This window comes from Coptis chinensis, chromosome 8 (assembly GCF_015680905.1).
Source record: "Coptis chinensis isolate HL-2020 chromosome 8, ASM1568090v1, whole genome shotgun sequence".
Classification (NCBI taxonomy): Eukaryota; Viridiplantae; Streptophyta; class Magnoliopsida; order Ranunculales; family Ranunculaceae; genus Coptis; species Coptis chinensis.
The window spans coordinates 548,434-570,441 of record NC_141463.1 but is presented as its reverse complement, the minus strand read 5'-3'; the positions used below and the strand labels follow the sequence as shown (position 1 = coordinate 570,441).

Below are 22,008 nucleotides of genomic sequence, written 5' to 3'. Positions count from 1 at the left end.
TACAATATAATGGTAACGATGACTTACTACAAACCTAAATATTAGATAGAACTATATGCCACATTAACAACATAACTATAATAAAACAACCGAAAGCATGAAAACTTGAGTAGCATATTCAAGCCGTTGTCGCTTCAAACTTTTCTAGTGCATCCATTAACCTTGAGCTTGGAGTGATCCAAAAACGGTTTTTTAGAATGAGAAGTGTAGAGGGAAGAATATAAGTGAATATGGAGGAAGAGTTGAACTTATTTATAGAAAGAAAATTGCCCTCAACCGCTTTTCTCGACCGCTTTTAGATGTGGTCATGACCGCTTTTCGACCGCTTTTTAGATGTGGTTCATGACCGCTTTTCAATCGCTTTTATAGATGCGTCTTCATTATCAATTTCTGAACGTGTTAGTTACGTTAAAATTTGTTGTTTAAGTATGACATATGACATATGAAATATATTTATATATATGTATATAATTTATTACTACTAATATATGTTCCTACCTATATACTATAATATTAGATATAGCTAATATATAAAAAATATTTTAGGAACTATCTCTATTAAGCTAGAAAGTACAAACACGGAAATAAAATGTCTAATATAAATATTATACAAGACCGGAAAAAGATAAAACTAGCTACTGATGATCCTCCTCGCGTCAGAAGCGGAGTCCCTGGGGGCCGCAGAAGAAGAACCGTGAGTCCCGCGACGCCGCGGTAAAGACGAGCTCCCCGTGGAGGCTAACCGCCCCGGATATCACCAAGAGTATCCATCACCGAAGCCCGGAAATCGATGTCCGCTCGCCATGAACATTCAATAAACCGGTTTCCGCGAAAGTAAGCATACCGGCCCCGAAATGTAGTCATGGAGGCTCTCATCTCCTGGGCCTGAATTCACCCATGCCGTCTCGGCTCATCGACTCGTGGCGAAAGTGGTCATATCCGTCCTTAACTCGCCCAAGGTACGCCCCATCGATCGATACCGGCGAAAGTGTACATGTCTCGACCATCGCTCACCGCACGTAGGGCCTCTATGGGTTGGGTGATCTTACTCATGGCAGTCTCATCAAAGTATGGTGGGTGAGAGGATCCTACGCTTAGCGTGCTTTCGGCTGCCCTAGGTGCCGTGGGTTCCCAAGCGGTCTTGTATGCATTTCTTAAACACCAAAGATATTCTCATATTGTGGTATAGGAGTAGTGGGGTGGCGCATAAAAATCCCAGATTAATCATGACTTGGCGCTATTAGAACGGCAAAGGGGGCGACTCTAAGAGTGGCATGTGTGATAATATCAAAAAGAAAGGTAACGATGCAGTGGTTACCCTTTCGCCCCGGAGGATCCAAAGAAGGTGGAGGAAGGTCTTGTTGATGTCGGAAGGCTTCGAGGTGCCAATGACGCTCACCCCAACCATCGAAGTTATCGCTAGCTGGTTCCGTCGCGACCGAAAGCCGATACGCCCGATTTCCCGCCTATGTTGTACTCTCCCTCGATAAGCCGGTCGAAGCATTAGGTCGTGAAGTCCGCGGGTACACGGATCGCTTTGAAGTCAAGACGCGGGTCGACCAGTTGGAATGCCCGCGGATCCCCGAGAGCAACGCCGGTGTGACTTCGCGGTCGCACACCCTCGACGGTGATCCAAAAATGGTCGCCATTAAAGCTCCCATTGTCGAGAATTTCATCACCAAATCCTTGGAATAAAGCCTCCATTTGTATATAACAAACTCTCCCATCCTCTAGAGTGTATTTCGCGGATCAAAGAATGGAGCAAACATCCCGCTTTCAAACAAATTTCCAAAATTTTTTTTCCACACAAATCCGTCCGCTTCCAGCCATTGTTGATCTAAGAGGGAGGATGACTATGGATTAATTGATGAGGGGAGATTTGGGATGATCCGACGGAAGGGAATTTCGATCGAATGTGAGGGTCTCGCCACGAGACCCGGTTTTAGTGGGCCCGCCTCGCTCGTGCGAGACCGATTCGAGAGGGGCAAGATCCGGTTTGTTAGGAAGACGATTCGCGGATTTGACGACGCTGTGATCGGGTATTTCGGTTTAAATGGACCGAGAAATCGATTTTGGGTTGGGCCAAAATTTTTTCGAAGCCCAAATCAAGCCTAAAGCCCGATTTAAACCTAAAAATCTAAATGCGCATCTCCACGACTCGTTTGGACTCGAATTGGACGAATGAGATATCGAAACGATCGGCACGAAAAATTCTATCCAATTGTATGAGTCATTTTTGAAAATTTTTTTTTTTGAGAGAAGAAAGTGTAAGGGTTTTATTTACATACAAGGGGAGATATACGCGGAAAACACCGAATGTCCAGTGGAGTCACCATCTTAAATCATAGACAACTGTCATGTGTCGGCTCGAGCTTAACCCAATCCAGCGCGATCGCGGGCTTCACCTCTATGTATTATGGGGTTAGGGGACGGGACCATCCCATCCCGACCGCGGCGCTTGCCACGGTTCATTAAAATTGCCCTTTTTACATAACGGCTATCCTCAAACCGCCCCCAATGGACTCAAAGTAACCAATTCTAGGGTTGGTCCGGTAGAATCCATTGCCCGCTTCAGGTTCCAATTATGCAACATCCGAGGTTTAACACTTAATCCCTTTGGCAAAACTTAATGCAAAGGGAAAAGGTAACAAAATAAACATATGTACAAAGTGAGTCTTTTAACGCCGATCCTCAAGATTTAATCGAAGTCTTTTAACGCCGATTCTCAAGACTTAATCCCCCGTGGGAGAAACGGCGTGGCTTAATTTAAGATTATCCCGCTACTGGTGTTAGACAAAAAGTATACCTTAAACCGCTAGTATCGGATAGGAAGTCCGACCTAGACAGAGGGTGTTTGGCAATGCATACACCAGCCCATCCTTCACAAGACGCCGCTTTACGAAAGCAAAAGAACTACGACCATTCCCTATTAGGATGGGTGAGACTTACACCAAATGATTAGCTGAAGTTCGCGAGGTAGAGAGTAGAAAAGGGAAGAGAAGGAAGGAGGTGAAATTTTAGGTACCCATCGCTTAATCGAAAGGTACGCTTTGCTCGTGTTCAGGTAATACATTTATACTCCGCTTCTGAAAAGAGTTTTCGTGGACTAAGGTTCCGCTTGCAAACACAACACACTTCAAAGAACTTTGGAGATCATAAGATAGAAGATGGCCCGCTACCAAAATGGCGCACCTCTATAGAAACAAGATTGAGCACGCCAAACTAAAACATCTAGTCAGTATATACCGGTTCTCAAGAAGAGTCCGCTCAACATCCGTGAGCCGCAATTGTGGTAATGTTTTAGGCGTTGTCCATCGACTTGAAATTCATCGTTATCTTTTGGATTAAGCAAAAGAGATTGCCCCATAATGTTTCACACCGACACAATGAAAGGACCGCACCATCGTGTTTTTAATTTACCGTGAAAGATGTGTAACTGGAGTCAGACAAGAAAACTTTTTGGCCAATTTTGAAATCCTTACGCAAAATGTGCTTGTCGCGGCACTCTTTTCATATTAGCTTTTGTAGGATTTCGAGATCATAAGCATCAATCCGAATCTCCTCAAGCTCATTTAATTGCAGTTTTTTTCTTCACCGCCTCGATGATATTGTAATCGAGGCTTTTGATGGCCCAAAAGGCACGATGCTCAAGTTCAACCGGGGCAGATGACAAGGTTTTCCAAAACAACGCGTAAGGAGACATCCCTATAGGTGTCTTAAATGTCGCTCGGTATGCCCACAAGGCATCCGATAAGCCGGAGAGACCCCTTTCTTGATGGGTTGGTTGACAGTTTTCTCCGTAATAGACTTTATCTCCTTGGAGACTTCCACTTGGCCACTCGCTTGTGGGTGGTATGGAGTAGCAACCTTGTGAGTAACTCCATATTTCTTCATTAAAACCCAAAAATTTTGTTACAAAATGTGTACCCCCATCATCGATGATAGCTTTGGGAACACCAAAACGAGAGAAAATGTTTTCTTTTACAAATCTCAATTACGCTTTTATGGTCATTCGAGTTTACACGAAAGTGCCTCAATCCATTTGGACACATAGTCTACAAATGACTAAAATGTATAGAAAACCTTGAGAAATAGGGAAGGGTCCTATAAAAATCAATGCCCCAAACATCAAAAATTTCCACAATTAAGATAGGATTTAGGGCATCATATTTCTTTGGTAATTCGACCTAGGTGTTGACAACGAATGCAAGCTACGAATGTTCGTGGTGCATCGCGAAAAAGGGTAGGCCAAGAAAACCACATTGTAACACCTTGGCCGCAGTTTTTTCCACTAAAATGACCTCCGCAAGATTGTTCATGGCAAAGGATAAAACGCCGGTGTGTTCCCGGAATGAATGCAAATTTTAACGAGTTGGTCGGAACAATACTTAAAGAGGTAGGGTTCATCCCGTAAATAATATTTTACAGTGGATAAGAATTTTTATGATCGACGCGGACCAAAAAGAGGGACTTCCTCAAGAACTCAGGTAGTTAACGATATCCGCGCACCATGGAGATGAGAAAATAGAGTACAAGTATTCGTCTGGGAAGGAATCACCGATAGCTTCGTAATCACTATCGATGTCACCAACCAGCTTTGATAAATGATCGGCTATTTACATTTTCGTTCCTTTCTTGTCCTTTGATTTCCGTGGTGAATTCTTGTAAGAGAAGGATCCAAATGAACAATCGTTGTTTTAAGGCCCTTTTCGCGAGTAAAGCACCGACCACCGCGGCATGGTCAAGATATACTATGGTCGATGTTCCAACTCCAGGTAGGGCTTAAACTTATCCAAAGCATAAACAACATTTAGAACTCTTTTCGCTTGTGGTATAATTACGCTGAGCCGCCGTTAAGAGTTTTACTAGCTTAATAAATGACAACGGGTTTGTCGTCACGCCGCTGGCCTAACACACGCACCAATAGCAAAGTCATTAGCGCCACACATCGGTTCGAATGGTCGGAGACCAATCGGGGTTGAATAATAGGAGCGTAGTCGAGCGTTTTAGAGTATCAAAAGTTTTGTTTGCAATTGAAATTAAAGTCAAATCGCGATCCTTAAGCAGGAGATTGGTTAATGGTCGAAAGCAACTTTTAGAGAAATCCCCGAATGAATCTCCCCAGAAAACCCAAATGGCCTAAAAGGCACGGATATCCCGAATCGTGACGCGGAAAAGGTAGCTAAGAAATTTTAACAATTTTAGCTTTATCAACCTCTATCCCGCCTTTTGAAACAATATGACCTAGAACAAGTCCTTTGGTAACCATGAAATGACACTTCTCCCAATTGAGCACCAGATTTTTTCTTCGCAACAACGCTAAAAACTTTTGGAAAGGTTCGATAAACAATCGTTAAAGGAATTTCCAGAATGGAAAAGTCGCCCATGAAGACTTCCATATAACGCTCCACCATATCACTAAAAATGTGAAGCATGCAGCATTGAAAGTGCCTGGGGCATTACAAAGACCAAAAGGCATTCGCCCTCAGAAGCAAAGGTTCCAAAGGGACACGCGGAAAGTTGTCTTTTCTTGATCGGGCTGGATCGATGACAATTTGGAAGTATCCGAATAGCCATCAAGAAAATAGTAGTAAGCATGACCGCTAAACGCTCTAGCATCCGTCAATGAATGGGAGAGGAAAATGATCTTTACTGGTTCGCATTAAGTTTGGCGATAGTCAATGCAAATTCTCCATTTCAAAGGAATGCGAGTGGAGATGCATTCACCATTTTCATTTTGCACAACTGAATGCCGGACTTTTTGGGAACAACGCGGGACAGACTAACCCGCCACTATCCGGAGATAGGGTATATGATACCCGCGATCAAGTAAACGTGAACTTCCTCTCTCACTACTTCCTTCATGGTGGGATTAAGGCGGCGTTGTGGTTCTCGTGGATGTCTTTTGTGCCGCCATCAAGATGTATAATGACGCGCGCATATGCTAGGGTCTATTCCCTTTGATATCATCTAAGGACCATCCGATAGCGAGCGGTGTTCACGAAATGACATGAATCAAACGCGGTTCTTCGTCCTCAGCGGGTCAAGTGAGCGTAAATTATTATAGGTGACTACCATCGAATCGAGATGTACGTGATTTCAAATCGGGGTAGAGGTTTTAATCCGAGTGGAGGATCGGGGATCAAGGATTCGTGAGGGATCATCTCTTCAATGGAAAAGAGCTTAATCCTGGTTCTTCTCAATTAGTTTGCACAAAGATTAGGGTCAAATAGTGGTACCGACTCTAATAACGCATGGACATCCTTTTATGTACGAAGTCATCGCCAAACTCCGGATTATCAAAAGAAAGAAACCGTGTATCTCGTCTGGGGAAAAGAGTTTCATAAATAATCATGTTCCGCACTATCAACCAAGCTAATCTCGCCCTCCATTATAGGATCGAAACTGCTTTCATTAATTTGAACACGCTGAGTTTCGACATAAAGGTTCCCGAAAAGACAATGTCATTGAACCATCCCGACAATTTATGAGAGCATTGGAAATTGTAAGGAAAGGACGCCCCAAGATGATAGTGGATGGAGTCACAAGCTACTTCAAGATCTAGAATGACAAAATCAACCGGATAGTAAAAATCTTGACCTTTACTATAACGCTTCTACTATGCCTTTTGGGTACTTTGATGGAGCCGATCCGCTGAAGTTGCAGAGTCATATTGGTAGGTTTCAATTCATGAAGACCTAACCGCTTTAAATAAGTAGTAGTGGAAGTAGGTTAACACCGGCACCCAGGTCTAAAAGCGCAAAGAATGATATATTTGTCGCCCAACGCATGGTACAATATTGGTCGAATTCGGTTTTTGTAACTTTACCACACCCATTGGTAGTGGTAATCGAGGGAAACCGCTTTCTGAGGAACGCTTTGTCGAGGTACATTCAGACGTCGCTTGGTGGTGCACATGTCCTTCAAAAACTTGGCATGCTTCGGGCAAATGCTTTAATAGCGATCTAGGAAAGGTAAGTTTATGGTCAAATTTTGAAGGTTTCAATGGATCTCATCAAAATGTTCGCCATGTTTGTTCTTTACCAAACGGGCGTGGAACGGAGCTTTTGGACGGAATCGCAGATAAGGATCAATGGTATCTTTTTCCTAGGGACGAGGGTGTAGATTTTGATGGTACAACTTCGTCCGCTATAGGTTCGCGAGGTATGAGTCGGAAGGACGTTAGTCGCGGCTTCGGCCGATTCCTCGCCCCGCATAATGATATTATTGTCGATGGTTCGCCGTAACTAAGAGTGGTAATGGCATTTACCTCACCCGGCTTCGATTACTAGGTCCCGTGCATTGTTGAGTTCAAAGGCGTGTTTGTAGGCTTAGGGTTTGGAACCGCTTTTGGCCAGTGGGAACACGCCTTTTGACTTTTATCCCGAAGCCAACAAACCAAGAGACCGCTGGATAGAAGCTTAGATTTGATTCTCGCTGATTCATGTATGTCGAAAGTTTCACCGCTTTATCGGCCTGTGGATTGTACCAAAGGAGCCGCAGGAACTAGTTCACGGTTATTATTTACGGTTGATTTTGGTAGCCATATCCTTGTTACCGGGAACAAGGTCAAGGGTTGTTTTGGTATCCCATATTTGGCGTTGTGGGGAAAATTATTTTGCCCTTTGCTGAAATTGTGGAGGATTTCCTTTGACGATAGGAATTGTAGTTCGCTGGTGGTCGTGACAGAACGCGTTGTTGCCACCGAGGAGCTTTGTTGTTGACGGGTGCCCAAGCTAAATTCGGATGTTGTCGCCAAGGCGCGTTGCTGTTAGGATGTTGAAAGCACAAACCTCTTCTAAGGTTGGGGAGGACACTCATATACCAAAGGACAATAAGAATCGGGCGCGGCTCGACTTAAGCAAAGAGGGCATGGGAAGCTGTTGGCAGCCATGACCCGCTTGGGTTTTTGTTCATTTACTTGTACCGGAAAGAGCATCGACCTTTTTGTTTAAGGACTCGACAGAGTTTTAATTCGATCGGTTTTGACTCTAACATAGACGAACTTTGGTAGGAGGTTGTCTTTAGAAGATCTAGAAGAATCGCGTTTCCCCAACGGGTGCTTCGTGGAGGCTCCGCTTCTCAAGAAAAGTGTATGCTTCAAGAAATACTTTGTCCATGAAACAACAACCGCTCATGATGTCTAATGTTTCCTTTTGATGGTCGAGACCATTAAAAATGAACGGACTAATACAGCGTGTCGAAGTTCGATGATGGGGATATTCGAAGTAGATCAAGAATCGCTTCCACGCCCAAAAAGGATTCCCGGGGTGGCGAAAAGAATTGAATCTTTTGAAGCATTTCTGTAGTTTTCTTTGAGTATAGAACTTTATCATGAATGCTTTGAACAAGTTTGGCCCATGTGTCAACGGATTGCGGCGCTTTGTCCGGGCGAGCCAAACCGAAGCTTTATCATTTTAAGTGAAGGGGAACAACCTAAGCAAGACTTGTTCGGTGGGTAACGGTCGGATGGGAAAGTGGTGACTACTTGTTGCATCCGACGAAGATGATTGTACGGTTTTTCATGGTCTAAACCATGGTAAATGGTGTAACAAACCGAAAATGTTTCATGAATACCTAAAATCACCTACAATCGCGATCGAAGTTTAATGCAGAAGCTGTGTCCTTCCCGTAGTGGCAAGATAGAAACCGAAGCGGGTTTCTCGACCGGGAGGTTTTCTTCACCCATAATTAAAGGAGATAATGGAAATGGAGATGTTTGACGAGGTTGATTTTACGTGAGGAGGAACTATGCCTAGGAGATAACATAAACAGCTTGTTTCTTGTATTTTCGACGATGATATAAAAGTTCTAATTCCTTATGTTTACCGGACCGTAGTCTCATACAAATATGAATTTTAATTTAGTCGGAGGTTTTAGTAGCGTGGAATGCATATCTTTTTTTTAATTCGGCGCCCGGTCGAGTGGCGTAGAATGGTCCGAACCATTGGGCATAAAATTGACTCCTCATCATAGAAACTGGCATTTTTTTATGGAATAGAGATAGGGTGATGCACCGTGGACTCAGCCTTAGAGCCTAGTGTTGTTGTTGCTGAAAATTCTCCCTCTAACGATCATACTTTTAGGGGGTATAACTCTTTGAAGTTTAATCAACAGTTAAGGGTCTACCTCAACCCCATCACCATTCCAAAAAAAATTAGAAAAGAAAAGTGTTTAACTCAGTGTGGAGGACCACTTTTGAGTTATTTTTAGATTTAGAAATGGGTAGTCTCTTTTTCTGGACTAGGTAGAATGGGACTGCCCAACAAAGTAATGTTTTTTTTTGTTTTTTTTTTTTTTCTTTTCATTTGGTAAATACAATTTCCACTTAGAGCCCAAAATAAAATAAAATAGTGTTTAACTCACCGATCTGTTTGGTGGTTGAAGATCTACTACCTTCACCAATATCTACAAATAGTCTCCACTCTCATTCATAGTCTACAAATGTCACTGTGGCACAGTTGCTAGACTTCTCTTAGAACACAGTCCCCAACCGTTCTCTGCAGTTCACACCAGATGCTCTTTTTCTCTTGCATGCACATCAATCCATCAAGTTGTAAAATCTCTTTTTGGTCTTGGGCTATAACGAGTTTTAATCTATCTACCATTAAAGTGATAGGTTGAAGCATGCTATTTGGGACATATGTCACATTTAGTCTGGCATTAACAAAAGTCAATTTAGGAAAGAGCTAGTCAAAATCCTTCCTTGGATGTGAATAGATGATACATAAAAGAATAAAACCAAAATGTTGAAGCATTAGGTAATAACAAAACTAACATAAGATAGTCTATTACAGATAAGAACAACAACCAAGAATGCACCATTGCATCGTACCATTACATGTTTGTAATACTTTTTTCACAATTAGAGAAGTAATTGGTTGAGAACTTGATATCCATTCTGCTTTCATACAGGACTTGATGCCTGTCTCTTCATCTTGGATGAGAGAGATGTTACAGCCTCTCCAACAGTCAAAATTAAAGTCAAAAAGGCAATCCATGCCTAGGAAATCATGGGCTTTATTTAACCTTTGCAGTTTTCCATCACTTCACCCACAGGATTCACCAAGACAAGCTGAAATGCATATAATGAATTGGAAAAGTATTACAGGAAATAAATTTTAAAACACGAAGAAATACTTGAAGTGAAAGTCTCTATTGCTTGCCTGGAGACCCCGTTTGTCCATTGTTTTCTTTGGGTCTTTTTATAAGTGAGACTCCTCTCATATCCATAGCACTTATAAGCTGGAATAAACACAAATGATACATAAGAATGAATTTCTTGTCATCTCTTTTGTTATTCACTTCAAATGTTTTTGTTAATAGCGCCAAATGTTGCTAAACCCTTACCAGACATGTCTAGGATCACAACATGAAGATCAGAGTGTTTTTCACTTCCTTTTCAGATTCATAGTCTTCTATCCATCTTGAGATTCTGCAAATGAAAGAAAATTAGAAATGTAAAAGAAATATGAGACTTGTATAGTGTGTGTACTAATAAAAGAATGCAACTTCAAACCTTTCATTGGGGTATGTGGTGTTGGCAAAATTAACAGGAGCTTCTATGCTTAGAATAAGAAATCCTGGAATTGCTTGTGCTTCCCTGTAATGATGAAGATTGCGGTATATATTTGTTCCAGGAATATTTCCCAACACTTGACAGTTTTGGGTCTTGTAAATTTGCAACAGGATCTTAAAAGATTGATATCCCAACCTACACAGAGCAAAATGATCTTTAAGGAATTTTGTATATCATAGATGTGATATACCCTGTTTCGAACTGGGTCTGTACTACATTTCTAAACTTCTAGTTACAAAATTATGTAAGACTTACAGCAACTGCAAGTCCATCTTCGACAGATATGAAAATGACGCCAAAGAATGCACACAAGCAAACAAAATCAAATTTGTCGATCTTCCAAATGAGATAAGCGGCAGGAACATCAATAAGTCCAATTACTGCTGTGACTATAATGGCACCTAATACCACATTGGGTGTGTAACGAAATAGGGGCATAAGGAAAAGTAGAGTAACCATCACAGTAATAGCCATCACTATGTTAGAGAATGCTGTCTTTGCTCCTGCATTATGGTTCACAGCTGACCGGGAGAAAGCACCTGCAACACAATCATTAAGCATGGTTATAACATGGAATCATGGAGAGCGCGCAGAATATCATGACACCCCTTTTTCCGATGTTTCTTTTATGCTTCTTGATGGACTCATATCATCATATGAAAGGTGGTTAATGCGAACCTGTGGTAATGTAGCAGGATGTGCAGGAGCCCGCAATATTCATCACTCCAATTGCCATCATTTCTTTGTTCCCATCTACTTGGTAGTCCCTCAGGGCAGCAAATGTTCTTCCAACTGCAATGCCTTCCTATATATACATTTTTAGCGTTCATTAGCACCAAGTTACCGGATATTATTATTAAAGGTCTTGAAAACAGAATTTCTTACTCCAGTTCTTAGGAGTATTCATTCTTTTTAGGACAACGAAAATCTTATTAGTGAAGGAGAAACTTACAGTGAGGGAGATGATGCCAGTGACAAGGCCTGTTTTCAGTACAAGTCCAAGATGCTTTCCTTGAAGTTGCAACATATTCCATGATGGAGGATTTAGTCCTCCTTCCAGATTACCAATCTATAGAAGCAAGATGATTAATACAGAGTCATATGAAATTAACTACATGAAAATGGAACAAAGGAAGAGCGGGCGAAAATAAAAAGGGTGATATACTAATACTGTGTCCCCCCATCAACTTACTACGCTGATGCCATGATTTTGAGCTTTGAATATGAAAACTAGTAGTGTGGAAAGCATCACAGATACAAGTGGTGCTCCAGCTGACACCCAGAAGAGCTTTGGTCTTCTCATGCTCTACACAATTATGGTTTCATGGTCAGAATGATCATACCTACTAAAATATATGCTTCCCATAATTACTAATTAACAATAAATAGCAAAATTTAAAAATAATGAATTTTTTTGGGCAAAGGGTATCCCTTGAGAGCTCGTATATATATGAACGGTTCAAGTTGCGTCTTAGTTAATCCAAGTTTTGTCCAACTGAGATCAGGAAACATGGCCTAGGTTCCCTATTTCGTATCCTGGTGGCCAAGAAAATGGCTGGAAGCCTGGAACGAATTACCTTTGTTTGTCAATGAAGACATTGGATCACAGAAGTTTGTGTAGGCAATTTTCCCCTCACCAGGTCAATTTTGTGAAATATACATATGATATAGAACATTTGTTTTTACTTTTTGTAGAACATGGGATTTTGTAAAATAAGCTAAGCCACCCTGTAAAAAAAATGCACATGAAATATTGAAAGTTTGAAACATGGACATGGAAAAAATTCTTTGTAGTTATATTTTTTGGCAAGGTAGGTCCCTGGACATGGGATTTTCCCCTTATTTTTTGTTAATTAGCTTTTGTTTTGTTCTTTTGTATTATTGCGAACCAATAATTCCCACCTGACTACAGGGACGGGAAAGTGCATGGTGGTAGACCGCAGTCAACAGAAAAGCACCAACACTTTTGGCCTTTGAGTTTTGACTTGCAACAAAACGGTTCTTTGTTGGGCAATCAATTCTCCACTCAAAAGGTGGAGAGTAAGAGAATCAGTGCCCCACACTCTCGGCAAAATTGACTCCAAAACCTGAATCTAATCAGTTGAATCTATAGCCAAATGCAAAGGAAAGTACATAGATCATGCATACAAATGAGATATGAAAGCTAGCATCACAAGTTCACAAAATTTGGAGAAGCCAAAGCCAATATTGTACACCAATAGTTGCGCATCGTCGTGCACAATTTACATCAAATTTGATATTTGTGTAGGCTGTACTGTGCTTCTGAATGCCTGATCATCGGTGTGCACTTTGCTTTAACCTAGATAGGTCAAGCGGCTATCGGGCTACTAAAATTCGAGTCCAAAATCGGTGGTTCCTAGTGGTATCACCATCTCTTGGTCAGTAGCAATAAATATGTGTTAATGTAGGCTTATCCTCATTATTAGTTTGTTTCTAAAAAATACGCATCCCAAAGAATGTATGTATTTGCAGAGAAAGTTAATGAGCAACAACATACAACGTGTCTGGCCAAAGGAGGAATACAAGAAAACAGACGCCCATGAGAATGGTTTGCCATGACCACTGCAATCATGCACCACAAACAACCAAATAACAATCAATTAATCAGCAACAATATGAACATAAAATATCACTATGGAGACGTACTATCATATACCGTGTAACCATTAAATGATAAACGGGTACCCTCCTCACTTGAAAATAATGTAACGGCAATATGTGAACTCTGTACGTCCTTTTATACGTTTTCGTGTGAGAGTACCCTACATAATATTTTATTTTTTCTCAAAATATATGGCAAGAACATAATATAATAACCTCATCTGTGTTGTGGAAAACAGAGCTCAAAACAGAAATTAAGCCCATTTTTTTGGTGAAGTGGACAATCCCAAGAAGACTTTTGAGTTGTTGTAGAGATACTATAATTGCAGATCCAGCCATGAAGCCTATGAGAGTAGCCTTTGAAAGAAAATCAATTATGAATCCAAGCCTATACAAAAAACCAATCCACATAAAGTTAGAAGATATCATATAAAATATAAATAAAGGTGGAATGATTCAAGACAAGAATAGTACTGTCTCACCTTAGAATCCCTAAAGAAGCTTGAAAGACCCCAGCTAGAAAAGTTGAAGAGAAAGCAAGTTGAAGAAACAAGAGAGGCTCCTTTGTAGGAGATACTTCTTGTCTAAGCATTGATCCCAATATAAGAGAAGCAATGGATACGGGACCGACTGCAAGATCCTTGGAACTTCCAAGCACAGCATACACAAGTGGTGGTACAAAGCTTGAATCTACAAACATGTTAAGATATCATACCAGAACAGAACATTACAGTGCTATATATTTAAGCTATGAAGATGAACTACAACAACTACACATGTTAATAAGAAAAGAAAAATAAGACTCACATAGGCCAACAATGGGAGGTAGATTAGCAAGCTTAGCATAGCTTATTCCCTGTAAGTTGATATAATGCATTTGTTAAGAAAATTGTGTCATGATCAACCAATTCACATGGAAGAAAGGGAAAAAAGAAACAAAAAGTTAGTCTAGATACCTGGGGAATGGCCAAGCTTGCTATAGTAAGGCCAGAAATGATATCGGATTTGAAAAGCTTGAGACTATAATTAGGCCCCCATAGAAGTATAGGGAACAAGTATTGAGCACCCAGAATCCATTTCTTCTTTACAGACTGGCCTTTGAATTGGCGTAAAGGGTCATCAGGAAAGAATGTTTCTTTGAGCCTAGTTTTGAGCTTGTTCAATGTGCTTCTAGGTGGTGGTGGAATGACTTTGTGAACTTCCATGGCTATTTCTAAATGTTGAAGGTTGTTGAAGTTACTATTCATGTTTGGGTGTGTAGTTTCCATATATAAGTGAGAAAAGGCTGTGAAGATCATACACTCATTGTAACAAGAGTGTACCTATTTTTATGCGACTTATGAACCCCTCTTCAATCAATCGATCTAGCTAGCTTTTCTAGGGACCGCTAGAGTACAAATTAAGATGCACATTACACAAAAAGGAAAGCAAGTTGTAGAAGACAGAGAAGAGGGCCGGGAAAAAGGTGGTGGGGTTGTTTTGAAGGATCCTGTGGCAAGCCTTATCGAGTTATCGGTTGTGCTTTGAGAATGAGCCCACTCTTCTTGTTATTGGCATTTAAAAGACATGCATGTATAGGGAGCGAGGGAGAAGCAATGCAATGTTTTAAACCTGAAGTCAGCTTATAGTCCACCTAGAGTCCTAGACAGGTGTGCCATGTACTGTTGTGTGATTGCATCTCATCTGACACAATATTCACGAACCAGATCGCTTACTAAACCACAAAATTTTTGTGAATGAACTTCTCAAAATATTTCAGTATTTATATATACTTCTGGCTAGTACCAAATGTATAATCTTTATCTTTTCTTAAAAATGTCATCTTATGGCGTGGTTAGACATATTCCATTGGAGCTAATTTTCGTAGGGGTGATTGATCTCCACTGTAAGATCGAGGACTAATCCATCAAATCAGACTTCAGTTCATCAGATTTCAGTTCATCATCATATCTTTTAATTCCACTATTGGTGGTTGAGTTCTTTGGACCTGCTTAAAGTGGAGTTCATATTACCGGTCTTCACACAGGAAAGCATTGCACTGTTTACACACCACAAATTTAGAATGGTACTTGGTAGAAGATCATTGGACCTGATACAAACTCCAAAGTGGAGAAATACCGACCCAATAGTGCGCCAATGAGAATGACCAATGGTGTGGTTTTGGGTACGAGATCAGATCATCAGAGTCGTCACAACTTTTATGGTTCGTGAGAGAGTTGTTGAAATGGAGAATCTCAAACTAGTGAACGATCCAAATCATGATTGCCTTTGTAGATTCAATCCTTTATTCACCATAATCTTCACTGCAGCCAGAATCCTCAGCATCTATCCGATCCATTTACTTTATGGGCATTGCTTTTCTGATGGTCCTAGGAGTTTAACACATTTTCTCCAAGCCTTTTATCTATAATTTATGTATAAAGGCACAAGCATGCCGTCATCACATCATGTTCTTGAATCTTGATATGGCAAGAGTTTACAGAAGAGATAATGTGAGCATTTGGACACTAGACCCATAATGTTTGAAGAGTGAAATAGTTATGTTTTTTTTTAAAAAAAGGCATCGTCCAATCAAGTATCCTGATAGACTGATATTGATTTTCTGATCCATATCCACCAATTATTACCACCTTCTTTTCCCTATTTTATTTTGTCTTAACCTAAGAATTTGATAACGTGGAGATAATTACTCATCGTTTTCTTTTTTTACATTTTTTCCATGTTCTTTCGGAGGTGATAATGCGGTGATGAGACACCAAGAATCCTTTTGACCCCTTTCTATGTTCGAAAGGAGCAAAGTATGTGTAGCTAACTTTCACTTTACAAAATAAATGTAACAATCGATTGTGACTATTCATGGTGTCACACATATTTCCTCTAACATGATGATATTCAAGTTTGATAATCTTTGTTTATGGCATTTAAATACTTGCTGAGGTTAACGTGCAACTCGTGAATTTTTATGTTAGGCCCCATTTAGCATTGCCTAAAGCGTAGAGATTAGAGAGCCACTTGAGTTGAACAAGTGAAAGAAAATTGAGATAGTACCATTTGCCACAATACCTCACAATGTTGGTAACTACTACTCTTTCTGTCACATAACAATGCACTTTTTCATCTTTAAAAAAAGGGACAAAGAAAAAAAAAAATAATGATACTACCTTGACCAACAAATTAAGTCAGTTAATCCTTATGTTAAACAACAACCAGTATCTTTTCTTGTTGCTGATACTTCATCGATATGCAATATTGTTGTATTCCCAACGTTAGGTGTCATTCCTTCAATGATCTTTGCTTCAAGGTTTTTCTGACTTGTAATTTTATGAATTTGTGATATCATGTGAAGAAATGCTTCTTCAACATTAAAATTCTCCAAGGCTGATGTTTCAATGAAAAATATATTTTCATTCTCAGCTAGGTTCCTTCCGTCCTCTTCACTAACTTCTCTTTTGTGAACCAAATCTGATTTGTTTCCAACAAGTACAATCACCATATCAGAATCTCCAAAGTGTCTAAGTTCTTCTAGCCATTTCTTCAAGTTATCAAATGTTGCTCGACGCGTCAAGTCATATACTAGCATGGCTCCTAATGCTCCTCTGTAGTAAGAGCTGGTAATTGCTCTGAATCTGTTCATGATTTAGAATCACATAATTAGAGAACAACAAACTAAATCATTCAGAGTTCACATCAACAAATATCGACAAGATTAAATCGAGAATTACGAAAACAATAAACAAAAATTCATTGGTTGAGCAAATAAATGCGAGTACTGAGTACTGGCTGTTCTAAAACGCTGTTCTAAAATAGTATAGGCAACCATTGCTATAGGGAGACCAACAAGGCTGCAGATTTACGCTAGGGTGGTGCCTAACCGATTCTTTTTGTATTTTATACCCCTCTAGATGAACAATTTAAAAATTGAGGAGGACTAAGGAACAATCTATGTAAGATTTTGATTAAGGACCGATTTAGCTAGCGGTGTAGGCAGCTGCCAATTTTTTTTTGAATGATTAAATGTTGAAAATTAAAGACCGATTGTAGGCTTAAGATTTGAATGATTAAGTTTGAAAAAAAACTAAAGTTCAATGTAAATTATATACCACTATAAGAAAGAATATATTTTTATATGAAGTCGATTTTCTTAAACTAACGCATTTTTGTAATAAATATCTTTGTTTTATTTTTTTTTTTTTTTTTTTTTGAGTTATGATAAATGATTTTTTTCATTTTTGTAGTATAGGTGTGTATTACTATATATATTATAAGATATATTTGAAAAAAAACGCTTAAGCTTTTTAGCGCCTCCACCGTAACCTAGCGTTTTTAGAACATTGGCTACAGAGCAGTGCAGGAAATGGACTGGGGCTATATCCAATGTTTATAACCTTGCAAATCTGTTGGACCCAAAATTTACGTAGTCCATAGTCTAGCCCATAAGAAATTTGGGGAATACATCAATGCTTTATAATTTTGCTCAGAGCCACATGCCCACATAGTATGTAAGGAAAGTCTATTACGCTCACGCTGTAAGGGTGGAATGCTCATAGTTCCGATAGTTCTATTATTACGACTCTAAGACCATTCACAACAACTTGCAACAACTTGGTACCTCCATATAGGCGTCACATAAGACTATTTTCTCTCATAGTTATCTTCTTAGTGAGATTTTTGGTGAGATGCTACTAGAGGTTGTCCAATGCAAATGTGGTTTTAAAATTGAACGAAATGTGTTTATTCCGTCTAAATAAAAAAAAATGAAAATAAAAAAAATAAATGTATATAAAACACACCAAAAAGGGATGTAACATCCCGTTTGAAAATTTGAAAACTTTCGGTTTTCTTAAAGATAACAAATCATTGAACTCCTTTAAGAGGTTGTAAAAGTTATGGACAACAACGAATAATAATTGGTTCTAACGAAGTTTGTATTTAGGAAGATATGATTTGTCATTCATAATGGACTTGCGGCGTTGTTTGTTTGTGAGAAGCTATTTTTAATCATTTGTAAAACTTGTTATCATTATCAATAAAATTTCCACTTGACGACGAAAAAAAAATTTTGAAAAAAAAAAAACTCACGGGACAAAATGAAATATCCCGTATGAATAAAAAACGAAAAAACATACGAGATGGAATAAAAAAATTTGTCTAAAATTCACAACTCAACAACTAGCAAATGCTATCGTTATTGTTACTTAGTGAAAAACTATCCTTATTATCATCTTTACATTAGGTCATTCTTTTTGGCTAATAAGAATGACAAGTTGTTATTACCCCTCAGACTTGGATTGCGGGGAATTATGAAAATGTGGAACGCTCATCATTTTGGTTCTACCGCTTACCACTTGAAAATGTCTGTCAGACGAGCACAAATTCCCCACATACATGATACACCAATTGAGGGTAACATAAATGAAAGATCAGAGTATCACGCCCCTTTTTCATTTGTTGATACTTGATATAATGAAAATTTTTGTACAGGATCCGTACCATGATTTCAGGAGGGGCTGGCTATGATGAATCCAAGCTTGGGCTTTGCAAGGTTTTCAATTTTGTGGCTTTCTAAGAATTCAATTCTTAAAAATATTTGGGCTTAGCCAAGTGTCTCATTCGGTCATTGTCCTAATTTTCTTGACCAATTTAAGCCCGAGTGGCTTGCCTCTTGGGATCTCGGTGCAACATTGCTCTTGTAGTCGAACAGCGCACCTCAATTATTCGTTCTTTCCCACTAGAAAACAATACGCACCCTTGACTCTTGGACATCAGTGAATAACTTTTCCCATGTGATCATTGGAAAAGACATGGACTTTTGACCCAAGTACTAATATTGGATTTATCCTTTTAACTTTTGTTATTTTACTTTTACTCTAGTGAGTAAAATTCTAAAAGTTTCATGTGATTATATTAGCTAAAGTATGAATATATCCCATATATGTTATGAGTACTCTATATATTATTGACTCACAAGGAGGAAAACTTAAAAAGAGAATGAGATTTAATGATGCCTGCCCTAGTATTAATCATGGACTTAGCTTCTCCTTTGCATGCTTTGTCCCTACCTCTACATTCTACAACAACCATTTTACAATGAGTAATTAGCTGTCCAGATTTTAGGTACTTGATTTGTTGAGTCGGAGGATAGGCACCAGTGAGCACCACGCCACCACCAAACCAACCCCAGCTTGGCCCCATCTCTACTTAGTAGGTGGTTTAATGTAGGAGTGTAATGCTCATTTTGCTTTGGGGGCCATTGGCGCTGTAATGTGCAACAAGGCATCAAATAAATTTTGGTTTCGTCTTGTAAGTTGTAACTTTGATATAAATTAGCCTACAAAACCGCATGCAAACTGAGAAATACACTAGCAACCAGAAAAGAAATGCTTGATGGACTAAATTTTATGTTTGATCTGTCAAAGTTCACCTCGGCGCCTCCCCAAAAAAAAGAATGAAAAGAAAAAAACAAGTGAAAGTGAAATAAGTGCGTGCATATATAGAGGAAATTTAAGAGACTTTAATGAATCATTGAAGACGCATTCGAGAACATCGTCCAGTTGCCCTGATATATAAGACTGTTGAATACACAGCGTATGTCATTGGCTGATGGATTCAGGCAAGTAATTGTGTTAGTTCAAAATTTAGTAGACTCGAAGATGACCTTTACCTAACAAATACTTCGTTAAACACAATACTAGATAATGAGTCATAAGACCCTTTTCTGTGCAGCAGAAATATGACCTCAACTTGTGTACATTTCAGGGCATATGCCTAGTTTCGACATGAAGCAAAAGACAGCAGGTTTATTATGTATTTTTTATTATGGCTAGCCACTTCAAAGAGTGAGTCAATCTACCCGAAGTTCAGACACATACTTAAATCTATAGAAAAAAAAAAATCTAAAACTGGATGAATGGATGATATCATGCTAATTGGATATATCAGGATATATCATGCAATAGTGAATTTAAAAATCAATCCGGAACATGCTGATCATCTAAATAATTGGAGGATACGTATGTTAGTATTGCCATATCAAAGAAAAAAACAAGAATATTCTAGCTTGTTTATTGAATATATTGTTTACCTCTCTTGGCCCGCAGTGTCCCATATTTGAGCTTTGATGAGTTTATCGCCAACTTTTACATTCCGATAAGCAAATTCAACTCCGATGGTAGGCTTAGAATCAAGTCGAAATTCATCTCTAGAAAATCTTGAAAGAAGGTTTGATTTACCAACAGCTGAATCTCCTATTAGAACAGCTTTAAAGAGATAATCACACTCTTCATCGAATGAATCGTCCATGTCCTTAAGCTTACTTTCTTTATAATTTTGAAGAAGATAGCTAGAAAGAGTTGTTGCAAAATTTAAGTAGTATATATCAAAGTTTGGTGCAGATAATATGTCTTGTTCACTTATATAATTTTGTCCAAAGCGGGTGCTAAGGCTTTCTTGGTATTGGCTTTTGAAGTATTTAGTGACAATAATGATAACGACGCAATTAGAAAAGGGATATTTAATACTAAAAAAATCTTTAACAATGCCCAAGTTAAATGCGTTCTTTATGATGGGTTTCAGGTCGATAATGGTGGAATTTCAACCGAGGGCTCAGAGCTCGGCTTAGGCTTTGGCTCGTTTAAAGTTCGGCTCGAGCTTCATTTCGTTTCTTATATGAGCGAAGCTCGAGCTCAAATAAAAGCTCGTGTAACAAATGAGCTTGATGAAACTCGGCTCGTTTAGTTCAAATAGCATATTTATAGTGTAAAATAATCGAGGGCTCGGAGTTCGGCTTGGGCTCGCTCGAGCTCACTCGTTCGTTTAACTATATGAGCGAGGCTCGAGAGCTCAATTTAAAGCTCGTGTAATTAGCGAGCCGAGCTTGAGCATGGTAAATCTCGGCTTGTTTAGCTTTCGAATTCCACTTTACGGTCGAAGCCAAACAAGGCCATAGTTTTGGAACAGTTAATGCGCAAAGGCGAGGAGGTCCATACATGTTGAAATTTCTAATTACTTGGGGTTCTTTTACACGCCCATTTTCTTCTTTAGAGATCTCTTAGGAACTTTATTGTTGGATCTTGTTTTGCTTTTAGGTAATTTCAATGGTTTGGTTCGCACAAAACCACAATAGTATAGTGTATGGAGTTAGCGGGTTAGCGTTTTCAAAGATAATGGTTTTCTCCAAAGCAATATCTATGGCGCACAAGATTTTTTTTTTTTTTGACTCTCCAACCGCCATTGTCAATAGCGTGTGGGAAAAAAAAATCTACCACCACAACCGTGTGCCATGTGGCTTAGATTTCTTCTACCCGCCACTCATCTTGGCATGTAGATTTTACCCTATTTCGTTAAAACTGGACGCTTATAGATAGGTAAATTTATAACGATAAGCGTTGGCGGGGTTAAGCGTTTAATTTTACCATTGGATCGAATTTCCTTGATATTTGGTGTTTTGTCGCACAATTAGACTTAGCCTTAGTGTTAGAAACAGAAACAATTAATTAGTGATAAGCTGACATATGAGAGTAGAGCAAAAGAGATATAGGGCTTTTGTTGCATGAAGAGATCATTATGTAGTTTAGTTTAGTATTGCTTATAAATAAGCTTAACATATTCATTCTCCACCGCACGAGCTGGTGGAATATAATGTATCAAAAGTTAATATATAAAACATTTTATAATTGAAGAAGACAATTTTTTAGGTAGATGGTAACACTAATTTCTAACTATGTACATGTATACCAACTCCAACTAAAGTCTTTATCGAAAAAATAAAATAAAAAACTCCAACGAAAGTTTTGTTCACTTTCAAAATC

At 39.2% G+C, this 22,008-nt stretch overlaps 1 protein-coding gene and 1 pseudogene across 2 annotated transcripts; both read right to left on the bottom strand.

Moving 5' to 3' along the window:
- Nucleotides 1–9,892: 9,892 nt before the first annotated feature.
- On the bottom strand, nt 9,893–14,760 carry LOC147479146 (putative sulfate transporter 3.3; annotated as a pseudogene). The gene is made up of 13 exons (XR_015205583.1): nt 14,158–14,760; nt 14,009–14,057; nt 13,684–13,891; nt 13,418–13,589; nt 13,098–13,162; nt 11,772–11,885; nt 11,532–11,648; nt 11,258–11,384; nt 10,835–11,118; nt 10,520–10,714; nt 10,328–10,435; nt 10,167–10,217; nt 9,893–10,075 (listed from the first exon to the last, which is right to left on the bottom strand). The product of XR_015205583.1 is annotated as a putative sulfate transporter 3.3 (transcript).
- A 1,458-nt stretch (nt 14,761–16,218) lies between these two features.
- On the bottom strand, nt 16,219–20,668 carry LOC147479145 (ras-related protein RABA6a-like). Its single transcript, XM_086576283.1, has 2 exons — nt 20,283–20,668; nt 16,219–16,827 (listed from the first exon to the last, which is right to left on the bottom strand). Exons 1-2 carry the CDS (start codon nt 20,498–20,500, stop codon nt 16,392–16,394), a joined length of 654 nt encoding a protein of 217 aa, XP_086432409.1. The 5' UTR covers nt 20,501–20,668; the 3' UTR covers nt 16,219–16,391.
- Between the last annotated feature and the right edge of the window lie 1,340 nt (nt 20,669–22,008).